This window comes from Symphodus melops (genome assembly GCF_947650265.1).
Source record: "Symphodus melops genome assembly, chromosome: 19".
Lineage (NCBI taxonomy): Eukaryota > Metazoa > Chordata > Actinopteri > Labriformes > Labridae > Symphodus > Symphodus melops.
Window position 1 is genome coordinate 1,191,571 of NC_136709.1, and position 14,185 is coordinate 1,205,755.

The 14,185-nt window shown below is 43.9% G+C and overlaps 1 protein-coding gene and 1 long non-coding RNA gene across 3 annotated transcripts in view; one reads left to right on the plus strand and one right to left on the minus strand.

Moving 5' to 3' along the window:
- LOC306840938 overlaps positions 1-13,161 on the minus strand; it is a 62,188-nt gene extending 49,027 nt beyond the window's left edge. Inside the window, exons 1-2 of the long non-coding RNA XR_013781403.1 lie at positions 13,113-13,161; positions 12,841-12,948 (exon numbers count right to left, since the gene is read on the minus strand). This is a non-coding gene — a long non-coding RNA (uncharacterized lncRNA). The remainder of the gene's footprint in view (positions 1-12,840; positions 12,949-13,112) is intronic.
- On the plus strand, positions 6,957-9,530 carry LOC306840935 (uncharacterized protein). Of its 2 annotated transcripts, XR_013781402.1 has the most exons (3): positions 6,957-7,053; positions 7,417-7,499; positions 7,938-9,530. XR_013781402.1 is itself a non-coding variant. In XM_079370530.1 (2 exons), the coding sequence occupies exons 1-2, from the start codon at positions 7,429-7,431 to the stop codon at positions 8,290-8,292; spliced, it is 426 nt and encodes a 141-aa protein (XP_079226656.1). In that variant the 5' UTR covers positions 7,063-7,428; the 3' UTR covers positions 8,293-9,530. The 2 variants fall into 2 exon arrangements, 1 of the variants encoding a protein (XP_079226656.1); XM_079370530.1 differs by lacking the exon at positions 6,957-7,053 and having other exon boundaries at positions 7,063-7,499.
- Positions 13,162-14,185: the final 1,024 nt, after the last annotated feature.

Below are 14,185 nucleotides of genomic sequence, written 5' to 3' on the forward strand. Positions count from 1 at the left end.
CTGCATCAGTGCTAGTCCAAAGCCCGTTAGCATGCGCCATGTTTTCTGTTCTCCAGCAGGTTCTTCTGTGCTCTCTTTGTTTATGTTGAGCTGAAATTCTCGAGACATTTTCAGGAGTGTGTGTGAACATACACGCTCTTTATGCAGAGCTTTAAGCACTCATCCTGCATTATATTATTGACCTCCTGAGGTGTTTCTTGGGCTCCACCATCAGGCGTACTTCAAACTGCCTACTTGGTACATTTTGATGATAACAAGACTTCACAGCTAAAGCCACTGCTCTGTGGGGTGTTAACAATGATGATGATGCTACATTAAGTTAGCACAGGTAGTCAAGGTCATCAGGAAGCTGCAGTCGAAGGTAGCTAACGTATATTCCACCTTCAGTATTTTTCCCGCTCTGATGTAGAGCCTGTCGGTGAGATTCCCTCACATTGATGCAATAATAAATATTGCCTTTAGCCCAGTATAACCTATAGGCACATGTTGATGAACATATTTCCCACACATTGGCTTTGTAATATTGGAATAATTAGAGTGGTTACTTGGAGGGCAAAGCAAGGATATCAGCAGAGTGTCGAGCTTTAAATTCCAGCACTTAGCCAGGTCCGCGGTCTAATTAGAATGAAGTAACAAAGGTACCTCGGCGAAAGGTGAGCGCTGAATCTTAATTAAATCTGCGGCCCCGGCTGCTCTTTAATTCATCTTCCTGTGAGAGGATCACATCGAGTAATAAAGCTGGATGCAAATTAATCATAGCATAAGGCCGTGTCTGTAACTGCTGCTGTTGTGTTTCCTCGTTTCCAGAGCTAAGCACTGTGTAAATAACCACCAGCCAAGGACAGAAGCCAGCAGTGTTTATTTGACCTTCGACAACTTTCATATGAACGCTGAAAGTTTCAATTCTTTTTTTCTGAAGGGAATTATAAAAAGAGAAATAAATGTGGAGCCTATGTGAGAACACGTGAATCCTGCCTGAGACCAGCTCGACTCGATGCCTAAATGCAGTACGTTGCTGCTCCCATGCTTACATTAAGTATTTACAACCAAGATAAGGCACGTTCAAATTAAATCAAATCTGACTTTGAACAGAGCCACACAGATAAAAGGACCAGATTCAGTAAAAGCAGAGTTTACTACACAGGGAAGCATAAAGAGGAGAAAAAGCAAATCCAAAATTAGCAGGTAAAAGACAAAAACTAGAAGGCAGGTAAGGTAAAAATAAAAACACTAGAAGGCTAACTGGAAGGAAAAGGCTGGACACCAGGAACACAGTATGGACTGGCAACATGAGGGAGGACCGACTGGATTTGCGTGGTGCATTCATGCGGTGTTGGACACATCGGAAAAATGAGTTTCTGAATTGTAAAAGCACATGAACAGCTGCTCAAGTCGGAACAACAACTCGGAAATCAGGAAACTAATTAAGTATCCGACTTGCAGCGTGACGTCAGAATCGTCATCACTTTAACGGCAAAAATCAAAATCCTTTTTGAATAATTCACGTATTGCACGTCTCACTTTTTGCTCTAATCTTAATGAAACAGTTACATTCCTTTGATCACCTTTGTAGCATCAACTATTCTCTCAGACTTTACAAACTCACTGACCCGAGCAGCACGGCTAAATACGCAGACAATCAGCGACTAACGAGACACAGGTGCAGCGTAGCCAAATCCTCTAGAAGGAAAGTCGCTATTGGCTGTCCTAGAAGTCGCTAGATGACGTCATTGACTAGTTTGCATAATTGGCAATAAGCACGTAATGGTAATTAATGGTGTAGTAGAGAAATGGCGTTTTAAGAGAGACAAAAAAGGGAAGTAAAAAGAAAAGAAACAAAATGTGTTTTGAACTAGAAATTAATTCTCTTTTGTTGATCTTCATGGTTTTTAGCTTCTTTTGCCATCGAAATAGGACATCACTTCTCAACATACATTTGTCACGAGTAGCTTCTGACGAAAAAAAGTCAACAAGAGGAAAGGGAAAGTCGGCAGATTTAGCAAGAAAGTCTCCAAGTTAGCAACACTGCACAGGTGAACACGAGGAGCGGACTCTCAAAGACAGAGACAAACAGGACTAATAAAACAGGAATGGACAATAAATAAATAAATAGAAAGCAGACATGACCTCTGTAACTTTACGGGATGTGTCAGCTTCTCACTCATCTTTGCACATGGTCGATGCTCAAACTTCTTCTTCTTCTTCCGCTCGCTTTCGGTGCTCTTGTTTAATGACCCTAAAATAAGCACGTGTGAAAATCCGTTCCTGTGTATGTGCCCATTATGCAACTTTAATGGGAATGAATGGGGCGCCATCTTTAAACACAGGAGCCACTTTTTCTTCATCCATCCTTTCACAGCACACAGAGCTAAAGCATGAAATGAAAATGGAGCCAGAAGGATCATCTGTATTTGGCCAGTGGGGTATTTTAACATACAGCAATGTACGTATCTTTAAAGCTCTCTCTTTTATTAGCAAATAGCAGCTAGCAGTTTGTTTCATGCTGGTGACATCTACTGGATCAAAAAGTCGCACAGTGTTCCTTTAATGCACTTCATCTGTACACACCGAGCAAGAACCAGAAACTGTCTTTGCAAAAGAAAATGTTTCATTTTTTTCTTTATAGCGTCCTATTAAACTTCATGTTGAATTAGCTCAAACACCATTTTGCACACATTTATGAAGTTCTTTAATGGATGTCTATGTTGGGTCTCTGAGGTGAGCTGGGAAGAGGAGCGCTCTGCTACCACCTCCACACTGACAGAGGAGGAGGAGGAGGAGGAGGAGGAGGAGGAGGAGGATGAAGTTCAGAAAAAGAATCCAATACTCATGAAAAGCTGATTGAAATCACAGCGTTTTAAAACTACTGTAACCTCGTGTTGCAAATACAGAGGGAATTCTGCCTTGAATTTTTACCAGTCACACACGAATGAATAAGGTCGAAATGGAAGAAGAAAATCTACCTGAGTTAGTCGTTCCCTGGCTGCATGTGGGATTCAATTTAAATCACTGCAATCCTCAGACACTGGACTTTCTGGATTCTATTAAGCCCACATCATCGGTATCGTTTGTGTTCTCTTAAGGAGGTCGTTAATTAATTATTGGTGAAGCTGTTCTGTGAGAGAACTTGTTTTAAATGGATTTACTTCCTGACAGGAAAAGGTTCTGTAACAGGAAAGGTTACTACAGAGAGAAAAACGCACAAAGGCAAAGAACTGGAGGTGAATGAACTGTGGTGTCGCCTCACGTTTTCGGCCAACCACTACGTCCGTTCTGCACACGAATAAAAGGAAACAACTCTCCAGGCCAGCAGGTGGCGCTGGTCCGTTTTTATGACACGAGGGGACGCCACTGTCGCTCACCCTCATTTTAAAAGTAGCCGAGAATAATGTCTGATAAAAAGTTGAAAATGGCGCCCGTACTCTTTCACAGAAATATGAACAGGAGAGGCGGAGGCAGCAAATAAGGAGAAACTGCACTAAATGGGTGAAAACACAAGATGATCAAGAAGCGTTCCCGAAGGTCGACGGGAGCCGACGGGTAGCAATGCAGCCGCAAAAACCTCGGACGACGACCGCTCACCGACGGTTCAAATAAGACAAACGGCCGACGATCTCCTCGCTGTGTCAGGGCCCATAGAGCCAAATGAAGAGATAAATAAATATTGTAGTTCTTTGAAAAGAAATAGATTTTTAAATGTCGAAATATTCAAGTGATTTTATTCATAAAATCCGTTTTTTTCCCGACGTGTAGAGAAAGCGTGTACATCCATGTCCATCCTCTCAGCTGGTGCTGTGCCGATGCTCCGAGCAGCCACTGAACAACTTTTACATTTCATCACTATAAACTCACCTTTGTAATCAGGCTCAGCTGACTGAGACTTATTCATACGATCAGAACTATGAGGATGTTTCATCTGTGTGACGAGTCACAACATGATGTGAAATGTGAGCTCATCATTCATTGATCACTGTCTCCTGTGTGAAAGGCTTCACGCATTTCGTTCCATCTAAACAGAGATCAGTGACGAGTGCAGGAAACCCTTCTGACAGCACGGCTGATTTTAATCTACAGCTCGCGACATAAACCTCTATTACACTCAGATATGAGCCCGGACTGTGTTGGATAAGTCATCATATGTGCTGCATGCATGAATGAGGAAATTTAACAGCGTGTCAGAAAAGCTTCTTCATAAAAGAGAGAAGGAAGGAGAATCCACATTCAGAGCCTGGAGTGATACGGATTTTTATCATTGTTTCGTGACGCAGGATTTTAACACTGCAATCACAGCGCTGTCGCTTAAGGTAACAATGTGATTGAAAGGAATTGGGATTTTTTTTCCCCCCACCTTTGTTTACATCCATTCAGTGTTTACAGTCGAAACATAACGTCTACGGTTTGTCAGGAGGCTTTAAAACCCACCTCAGCTCCAGCTCTCAGCCTGTCGGAGGAGGATTTCCAGCATGGAGACCGCCATCCATGGGACTCCAGCGCCCCCTGCAGGAGCAGACGGCTGGCGTCACTCAGGCTTCAAACATTAATATTTACAGTCTATGGTTATTTTTGATGTAGAAGTAAAGAGAAAGTCTCTAACAAGCTTTGCTAGGGATGATAGATGGACCAATAGAAGAAGGAAGTTGAACCAGAGGATCAGAGATCCATTCTGGAGTCAAATAGTTTGTAATTATTTTAACAAAGCTGAGCTTCCAAAGATGTTTTCTGAACAAATATACACATGAATCTAAAAACCTTCTGGTTCCCATTGTGTCTTTGTTTGGTTCAAAATGATGATGCCTGCATTTACAGACTTTAACTTTTCACTGTTAAAATACAGAAAGAATATTTATATCACAACTTTTTAAATTATTGAACAAAACTTTTATTGTAATTTGTGCCAAATCTTTAATTGAGTCCAAATTTATGTGTGGGAATAAACCGGAACGTCCCGGAGAAAAAAACCCACGCAGACCCAGTGTGAACACGTCGAGTCCAGACCAGCAGGCTTCAGACTGTCAGGACTCTACATGTCCCCACTGTGCCTGCTTGGCCTGTTACAGCCGGTGTGTCGGGGCAGCTGGAGGTTGGGGAGATGATGGAGAGGCTGAGGTGGTCACATACGGAGCAGAGTCTGTTTTTTTCTGATGTTTGTATTGGCGACGATTACTTGGAGTGCAGGCCTTCTTGATCTGCCTCCAAGTAGAGATCTTCTCCTGCTCGCACAGTTCTTTCTCCTGTGCTGCAGGTGTAGCGGACAGCTCCAGACTCTCCTCACGTTGAAGCCTGAGCTCCTCCACTTCCTTCTGGAGGCTCTCAGCCCTCAACCACTGGGCCTCCTCTTGTTTTTGGAGGTCTTGTACCTTCTTCTGCAGCGCCTGACTTGTCTCCTCCTGTGCTCTGAGTCTGGAGGACAGGTCAAGGCAGCTGCTCTTTAACTCCTCATCTCTCAGGACCTCTTCCTTCATCTCCTCCGTCTCCTGCACCACGGACTCCCCCTCTGCGGTCAACTTTTCAGCGACACCTACCAGGCTCTGGATGAACATCTGGTTCTTCCTGATTGCTTCTAAATGCTGATGGTCGACTTCATCCAGCTGTGTATGGACACCGTCAACGCTCAACACTTCACTATCAGCTTTCTTGTGGAGGTCTTCCATCTCCTTCTGCAGCTTCTCGTTGGTCTCTTCTTGTGCTGCCAGTTTAGAGGACAGCTCATGACACCTGCTGGTCGTTTGCTCCAGCTGGTTCTTCAAGGTCAGAGTTTGCGTGGAGGTCTTGATGCCGCTGCCGAAGGATTCTTGTAGCTTTGGGCCACTGGAGTCTTTGTCCTGGAGTGCTGAGATGACACTGATGAGCTCCTCCTTGGTTGTAGAAGAGTTATCAAGCGTGTCTGGTTGGATCTCAGAGGAAACATTCAAGTGCTTCATTTCATCTTTCAGCATCTTGTTCTCCTTTTCGCACTCCAGCCTCTTGGCTTTCTCCAAATTCAACCTTTCCTCCAACTCCTTGATGATGTTCTGACTGAGGATGTTTTGTTCTGACCCGGCTGTGTTCAGATCCTTCTCCTTTTTCAGAAGGATTTCCATACGCTGCAGTTCCTTCTTGAAGTCAGCGACCATCTGCCAGTAGGGTGTGTGTCCCTGATATGATGGGCGATGGGGAACACCCTGGTTCTGCCAGTGGTGCTGCCAGCTCCCTCCTTCCCTGCGCTGGGATCTGTTGTACTGCATGACTGTTCGTAGGTGAAACAGGGCTTTAGATGTACTCTTTGTGTTGTTGTTGAAGAGTCTATTTGAGAATGCTTTGTCTCTGAATGAGTATGTGACCTGTTCGTCTCTGAATGAGTGTGCGAACTGTTCGTCTCAGACTGGATCCGTGAACTGAAGAGGGTTCGGGTCAGAGTCTGTACTTATGCTTGAAAGCTGAGATTCTGAACGGCTTTAATGGTCACCAGTTCCAGAATTTCTTTGGTCTCTGTTTTTTAACAAAACATTCTATCACCATGACGACATGACATCATTCAAATCATATGGTGAATTCAAAATAAACAAAATGGCCGTCCCAAGTGGTCACTGCTGAGCACTGTAAATGAGGACGTTACAATCTGATCTATGTTTTGATGACTCATCAGTTTTGATTGGATGAAGGATCAGAGTTATTCACAATAAGGCGTGTAGCTGAGCTGATTGACAGGTGGGTGCCGTGTAACGGTTTGTCAGGAGGCTTAAAACCCGCCTCAGCTCCAGCTCTCAGCCTGTCGTTAGCTTGACTCACAGGCTGTGTCCCATTCCAGAGGTTGCAGCCTTCGTGGGCTGCATTCTAAGACCGATTACGTCACACCGGCGCGACAAGTGCTGTCCCAATTCAGCGGCTCCTTCGAATGCAGCCGAGAAATGCAGCCTTCCTTTCCCCGATTTTGGAGGCTTCAACGGTTGGATCCTTTGCCTTTGCTCCCTTCCCAAGATGCATTGCGCGCAAGGGACGTTCAACATTAATGTAAACAATGGCATCCTCAAGCCCGACCTGCGCAGCTGATCTGAATTTCACTATTAAATGCAAGTATTTGATTTTATTTCATTTAAATGGGTAACGATATCCATGTTTAAAGAGGAAGGCGACTGAAAAGCCTAATGTTTGTTGATTCCTGCTCACTGACGATGCTGTAACGTTAATGCTGTAAAGCTAGCGATAAGCTAGGCTAAAGTTACAACTCGACCTGATGTTTGTTGAGTTAACGTTAGTTTATTTCTTACTTTACTTTGTTTTAGTGGAGTTAACAGACTTTGCTACGCACACAAATGATCAAGTTAAAAGCATTTCGACGGGTTGTGAACTTAGACGGTTTGATTTGACTCCAGCAGCCAATCAGAGTAAAGCATAATTTAACGTCACATTTCTTAAACATGTTTTGATTTTAGGGAGCAAACTGCTTAGATGGTCCAGCTGCAGGGGAAACATGATCATCTGTTCACAGGAGTGAAGAACACAGCCAGCTTAGCTTGGAGGTAACATTAAGGAAAACAACCATATTATCACCATTTAACCATCTTGTACTTAAGGCTATAATTAGTTCTCATCCCATGTAAAGCCCACAATAATATGGATAATATAATGGATGCAAACTAACTTTCTGTTTTTTAAATCCAAAATAGGGCATCCAAATAAATGATTTTTAGGCCTGTGTGTTATTTTTCACCCTGGTGTAAACCTGCTTTCCGTTTTCTAGTGTTTTCTCTGTAACAGGAACTATTCTGGAGTCAATGGGCTGGGCTGGAAGTGTGTCCAGGGCCAAAAAAAAGGGACAACCTTAAAAAGAAATACATGTCATCGGTGCATTCACATTGAATGTATATAAGTTATATTCACACGAATGAATAAACTGACTTTTGCTAACATTTCTGTTGCTGTTGTTGTCAACTGTCATGATTAATTTCATCTGCAAGTGTCCAGGATCAGGAGAAGGTGCGAGTTTGGCCCTGGTTTGTCCTCATGGATGAGGTGTTGGAACAGAGGCAGTCCACCTCAACCCCTGTCCTCATTGCCTCCATCCCTGAGGACAGACCAGGGCCCAGCGAGGTGGGGGACCAGGAGGAGGAGAGGTCAAGACCAGGGCCCAGCGAGGCGGGGGACCAGGAGGAGGAGAGGTCAAGACCAGGGCCCAGCGAGGCGGGGGACCAGGAGGAGGAGAGGTCAAGACCAGGGCCCAGCGAGGCGGGGGACCAGGAGGAGGAGAGGTCAGGGAGAGAAAGAGAGGAGAGCCAGGCAGGAGAAAAGAGAGGGACTTCGATAGGCAGCTGATGGACCCCATCAAAGAGGACTTGAGGTTTCAGTAGGAGGCAGCAGAGACGAGGGCGCAGGAGAGCGAGGAGCAGATGGAGAAGAAGTTCTCCCTGCTCCAATGTTTAATAGAAAAACTACATAAATAAAAAATTCAAATAGAAATGATTTATTTTGTTACATATTTGTTATGTTTGCTATGTTTAATATTATTTTAATCTATGTTTTAATTTTATCTGGACTATGAATGCATGAAAGTGATTGAACAAGAAAAGAATTGAATTGATAACTTGTAATTCATTGATTAACTCATTTGGAGAAAAGCAGCATGATTCACTACAGGTGCAAACTAAATCACAAGAAAATAATCTGAGTTTCCTCGCTGTCGCACACTGCTTTAATCCTCCAAGAAAATATATAGATTGCACATTATTTACTGTACTGCCAGCTACCTAACTTAGAGAGCAGACAATAAGCAGACTTGTTTCAATATTTAAAATGATAAATAAAAGGATGTGACATAAAGCTTCAGTCCCAGTGATGAATAAGTATCAAGGAGTCGCTGCTCGTACTTTGCCTCAGGAAAACAAGGTAAGAATATCAGAAATACAAGAGCAGGTTGGAAGCATCTGAGTTTTCTCTTCTTCCAGTCCTCATAGCTTCCAGACTGTATACAGTTAGCCTGGCACTATAGGGAAATGGACTTTCTGATGGAATTAAGAAAAATGATAACCTAATGGTAACAGTATGAAGAGAATTATTACAACCTTGCTTCACAGTATCCTGTCTATTGTGGAGATTATCAACATGAACTAGTATAGCTCTAATAAAAACAACCAGCAGAAATGAAGTTAAACTAAACTTTGATTTATTTAACACAAAAAGGTCAAGTCTATTTCTATTATTTAAAATCTATCGCTAATATTCTATATTTATTATATTGGGGTATTTACATTTAATTTTATTGAAAGAAAAAACAAACCCAGGCTGTTCCTGTGCTGGACCATAGCTGGACAGCCGGACTCTCAGCCTTATTCTCATGCTGCTGGGATTTCTCCACCATGAAACAAACGAACGTATTGATCTGTCAGAAACGGACGCTGTCAGGGTTGCTAGGAGACCGAACAGTTGGTGACGCAAGAAGGAAGATCAGACCGTCTCATTTCGGAGACCGCGTGGATCAGCCTTCGCGGTCCACGGAGGGCGTGGCCTTCGTGGACCGCGAAGGCCACGCCCTCCGAAGGCTGCAGCCTCTGGAATGGGACACAGCCAAAGTTAGCCTGAGACAGCGTTTCCATCATGGCGGCTGCTGCTGCTGATGAGCCTCCAGCGCCCCCTGGCGGGACAGACAGGTGATGACACTGAGGCTTTGCCCTTTAATATTTACAGTCTATGGTTATTTTTGATGTAGAAGTAAAGAGAAAGTCTCTAACAAGCCTTGATAGGGATGATAGATGGACCAATAGAAGAAGGAAGTTGAACCAGAGGATCAGAGATCCATTCTGGAGTCAAATAGTTTGTAATTATTTTAACAAAGCTGAGCTTCCAAAGATGTTTTCTGAACAAATATACACATGAATCTAAAAACCTTCTGGTTCCCATTGTGTCTTTGTTTGGTTCAAAATGATGATGCCTGCATTTACAGACTTTAACTTTTCACTGTTAAAATACAGAAAGAATATTTATATCACAACTTTTTAAATTATTGAACAAAACTTTTATTGTAATTTGTGCCAAATCTTTAATTGAGTCCAAATTTATGTGTGGGAATAAACCGGAGCGTCCCGGAGAAAAAAACCCACGCAGACCCAGTGTGAACACGTCGAGTCCAGACCAGCAGGCTTCAGACTGTCAGGACTCTACATGTCCCCACTGTGCCTGCTTGGCCTGTTACAGCCGGTGTGTCGGGGCAGCTGGAGGTTGGGGAGATGATGAAGAGGCTGAGGTGGTCACATACGGAGCAGAGTCTGTTTTTTTCTGATGCTTGTATTGGCGACGATTACTTGGAGTGCAGGCCTTCTTGATCTGCCTCCAAGTAGAGATCTTCTCCTGCTCGCACAGTTCTTTCTCCTGTGCTGCAGGTTTAGTGGACAGCTCCAGACTCTCCTCACGTTGAAGCCTGAGCTCCTCCACTTCCTTCTGGAGGCTCTCAGCCCTCAACCACTGGGCCTCCTCTTGTTTTTGGAGGTCTTGTACCTTCTTCTGCAGCGCCTGACTTGTCTCCTCCTGTGCTCTGAGTCTGGAGGACAGGTCAAGGCAGCTGCTCTTTAACTCCTCATCTCTCAGGACCTCTTCCTTCATCTCCTCCGTCTCCTGCACCACGGACTCCCCCTCTGCGGTCAACTTTTCAGCGACACCTACCAGGCTCTGGATGAACATCTGGTTCTTCCTGATTGCTTCTAAATGCTGATGGTCGACTTCATCCAGCTGTGTATGGACACCGTCAACGCTCAACATTTCACTATCAGCTTTCTTGTGGAGGTCTTCCACCTCCTTCTGCAGCTTCTCGTTGGTCTCTTCTTGTGCTGCCAGTTTAGAGGACAGCTCATGACACCTGCTGGTCGTTTGCTCCAGCTGGTTCTTCAAGGTCAGAGTTTGCGTGGAGGTCTTGATGCCGCTGCCGAAGGATTCTTGTAGCTTTGGGCCACTGGAGTCTTTCTCCTGGAGTGCTGAGATGACACTGATGAGCTCCTCCTTGATTGTAGAAGAGTTATCAAGCGTGTCTGGTTGGATCTCAGAGGAAACATTCAAGTGCTTCATTTCATCTTTCAGCATCTTGTTCTCCTTTTCGCACTCCAGCCTCTTGGCTTTCTCCAAATTCAACCTTTCCTCCAACTCCTTGATGATGTTCTGACTGAGGATGTTTTGTTCTGACCCGGCTGTGTTCAGATCCTTCTCCTTTTTCAGAAGGATTTCCATACGCTGCAGTTCCTTCTTGAAGTCAGCGACCATCTGCCAGTAGGGTGTGTGTCCCTGATATGATGGGCGATGGGGAACACCCTGGTTCTGCCAGTGGTGCTGCCAGCTCCCTCCTTCCCTGCGCTGGGATCTGTTGTACTGCATGACTGTTCGTAGGTGAAACAGGGCTTTAGATGTACTCTTTGTGTTGTTGTTGAAGAGTCTATTTGAGAATGCTTTGTCTCTGAATGAGTATGTGACCTGTTCGTCTCTGAATGAGTGTGCGAACTGTTCGTCTCAGACTGGATCCGTGAACTGAAGAGGGTTCGGGTCAGAGTCTGTACTTATGCTTGAAAGCTGAGATTCTAAACAGCCTTGATGGTCACCAGTTCCAGAATTTCTTTGGTCTCTGTTTTTTAACAAAACATTCTATCACCATGACGACATGACATCATTCAAATCAATGCTTGTGAATTCAACATAAACAAAATGGCCGCCTCAAGTGGTCACTGCTGAGCTCTATAAATGAGGACGTTACAATCAGATATAATATTAAGATTTAGGTTTTTTTGGTACAGATTCATTAGGAGCAATAACAAGCTGAATGCAACAGTTTAAGAACTCCTCTCTCTTTCTCTCTCTCTCTCTCTCTCTCTCTCTCTCTCATCACTCTTCTCTTTCTCATCATTAAATATTGTCTACCTGTCCTCCCCTGTCTCCATATCACTCTGTAGTTTTACCTCTTTCTCTCTGTCCTCTCTTGACCTCAAAAACACCAAATAGGTGTGATTAGCTCATGTCTTGATCGGTACGCACTCTGGGGGGGTGCTCTCAGCCTGTCGTTAGCTTGACTCAAAGTTAGCCTGAGACAGCGTTTCCATCATGGCGGCTGCTGCTGCTGATGAGCCTCCAGCGCCCCCTGGCGGGACAGACAGGTGATGACACTTCGGCTTTGCCCTTTAATATTTCCAGTCTATGATTATTTTTGATGTAGAAGTAAAGAGAAAGTCTCTAACAAGCTTTGCTAGGGATGATAGATGGACCAATAGAAGAAGGAAGTTGAACCAGAGGATCAGAGATCCATTCTGGAGTCAAATAGTTTGTAATTATTTTAACAAAGCTGAGCTTCCCAAACAAATACACACATACGTATAAAAACCTTGGTTCCCATTGTGTACTTTGTTTTGTTCAAAATGACAATGCATGCATTTAGAGACTCTAACTTTTCTCTTTGTTTATGTTCAGATTGGAAACCATATTTATGTTATTTCAAGGTGTTTAAGTTTGTCTCCTTCACCTCTGCGCCTGCGTGAGGTGTGGGTGGTTCGTTCTGTCTCGTGAGCTGTGCAGGTGTGTTGCTGCACTCTGCAGTATCTCTGCTATAAAGCTCAATTTAACTCTCTGCCACTCCGCTCGCCTTTCTAATGAATACAAAACAGTTTTCACACAGCCGCTCTGTGCGACGCTTCGCTTCCATCCAATTTCCGTGAAGCATTCTGTAATTTCACTTTTAATGTATATATAGTCGTCGCTGTCCTTCGGTAAGGAGTGTCTGACACACCAACCCCAATGAATATGGGATGTAACCTGTGATTTATGTGATGTATGCATTCCTCGTGCTGCAGGTGTTAGATGGAGACATTTCACATAAAGAGCTCTGTCAACACTCACCTGTGAGCGGATGCAGTGTGGTGTTTCTGCTGATGTGGACGTAGTGCTGAGAGAGGGAGCTGATGAAGATCAAATCAACACTTCTCCATAGACACCACACACCGTCACCTATATGGCTATAAAAATGCACAGACTTATCGAACACACTCTGCCCTGCCTCTTCCTCGTATCCCAATCTGACTTAAGAGATCATCTTTTTAAAACATGACATTTTAAAAGCATTCCTGGTAGCAGAAGGGGAAAGGAGCCTCCTCTCCTTTTTCTTGTGTTACCTGGTATAGGGGGCTAGGTGACATCCCTGCATTTCCTGCTGCGACGCTGGCTCAGCAGACAGCTGCTCAACATGAGTCTGTGCAACACAACCTGATGGAAAACAAAGACAAATGTAACGGCATATTCCAATGAAATTGTATTGCTCTGAATATGGGGCTACGGTGCTGCTTGAAAGTGCAGTCAAGGATCAAAAAAGATCAAGTGCATTAATTGCACAAGGAACATCCGAGCCCTGGGAAGCCTACGCCTCCCATCAGACTGGAGAAGAACAAAGTCCGCCCAGAGAGGACGGCCGACGCCTCGCCAGAGACTGACTTTGCTTTGCTCATAATTTGAGATAACCGAGGAGGAGCGGCTGTTATTTTAGCAGCTGTTTTAATGATACTGGGAAGACAGCGTTGTGCACAGACACGTAACTGTATAAAAACAAAAGGTTAAAAGGGACTCAGTCGATGATCTGAAGAATCAAACCATCATGGTTCAGTCTTTGCAGAAAGATGCCTGGCAGGTTTCAAATCCGGTTCATTCAAGCAGATATATGTATATATGTATATTTCTGAAAGCAGGTTGCATCTCTGATTTGAACCACACACTGTGGTTGTTTGAGGTTTTGGATGGTTGGAGGCCGACGTCCCCGTTCTCCATCACCAGATATATTTTTGGGAAATAACTTGGATTACTGACTTTTAGTGAAAAAGGTTTACATGTAACAATCAATAAAATAAAAGTGTAAATAAAGTTCAATCGTGCTTACATGTTCTTGGTTATATTCTGCAGTTCTGTTAATGTCAAAAATGTTGATTCTGAGTGTAGTGTTGAATATTTCCTGTCGTGATTGCAGTAACCTATGAAAGTGCTTTTCTGCTTTGTGTGTTTTTAGTCGTCGGTTTGAGTCGTTTGGCTCTTCTCTTCATGCTCTGATTATCCTGTTTTTAAAGACTCCCTCTCATTAATCTAAAGCCACATCTGTGCTAATGAAATTGAAAATGAGCTTTTATCACATTCATTTTCAGGTCACTTATCAAAGGAACATTTGTATGAGGTGGACACTCGGCTCGGGCTCTCCTCTGAG

Bases quoted from the DNA above. Each gene is read 5' to 3' on its own strand.
- LOC306840935 (XM_079370530.1), top strand. From the start codon at position 7,429: ATGGTCCAGCTGCAGGGGAAACATGATCATCTGTTCACAGGAGTGAAG. The intron at 7,500-7,937 runs GTAACATTAAGG...TTCATCTGCAAG, and splicing joins ACAGCCAGCTTAGCTTGGAG to TGTCCAGGATCAGGAGAAGG.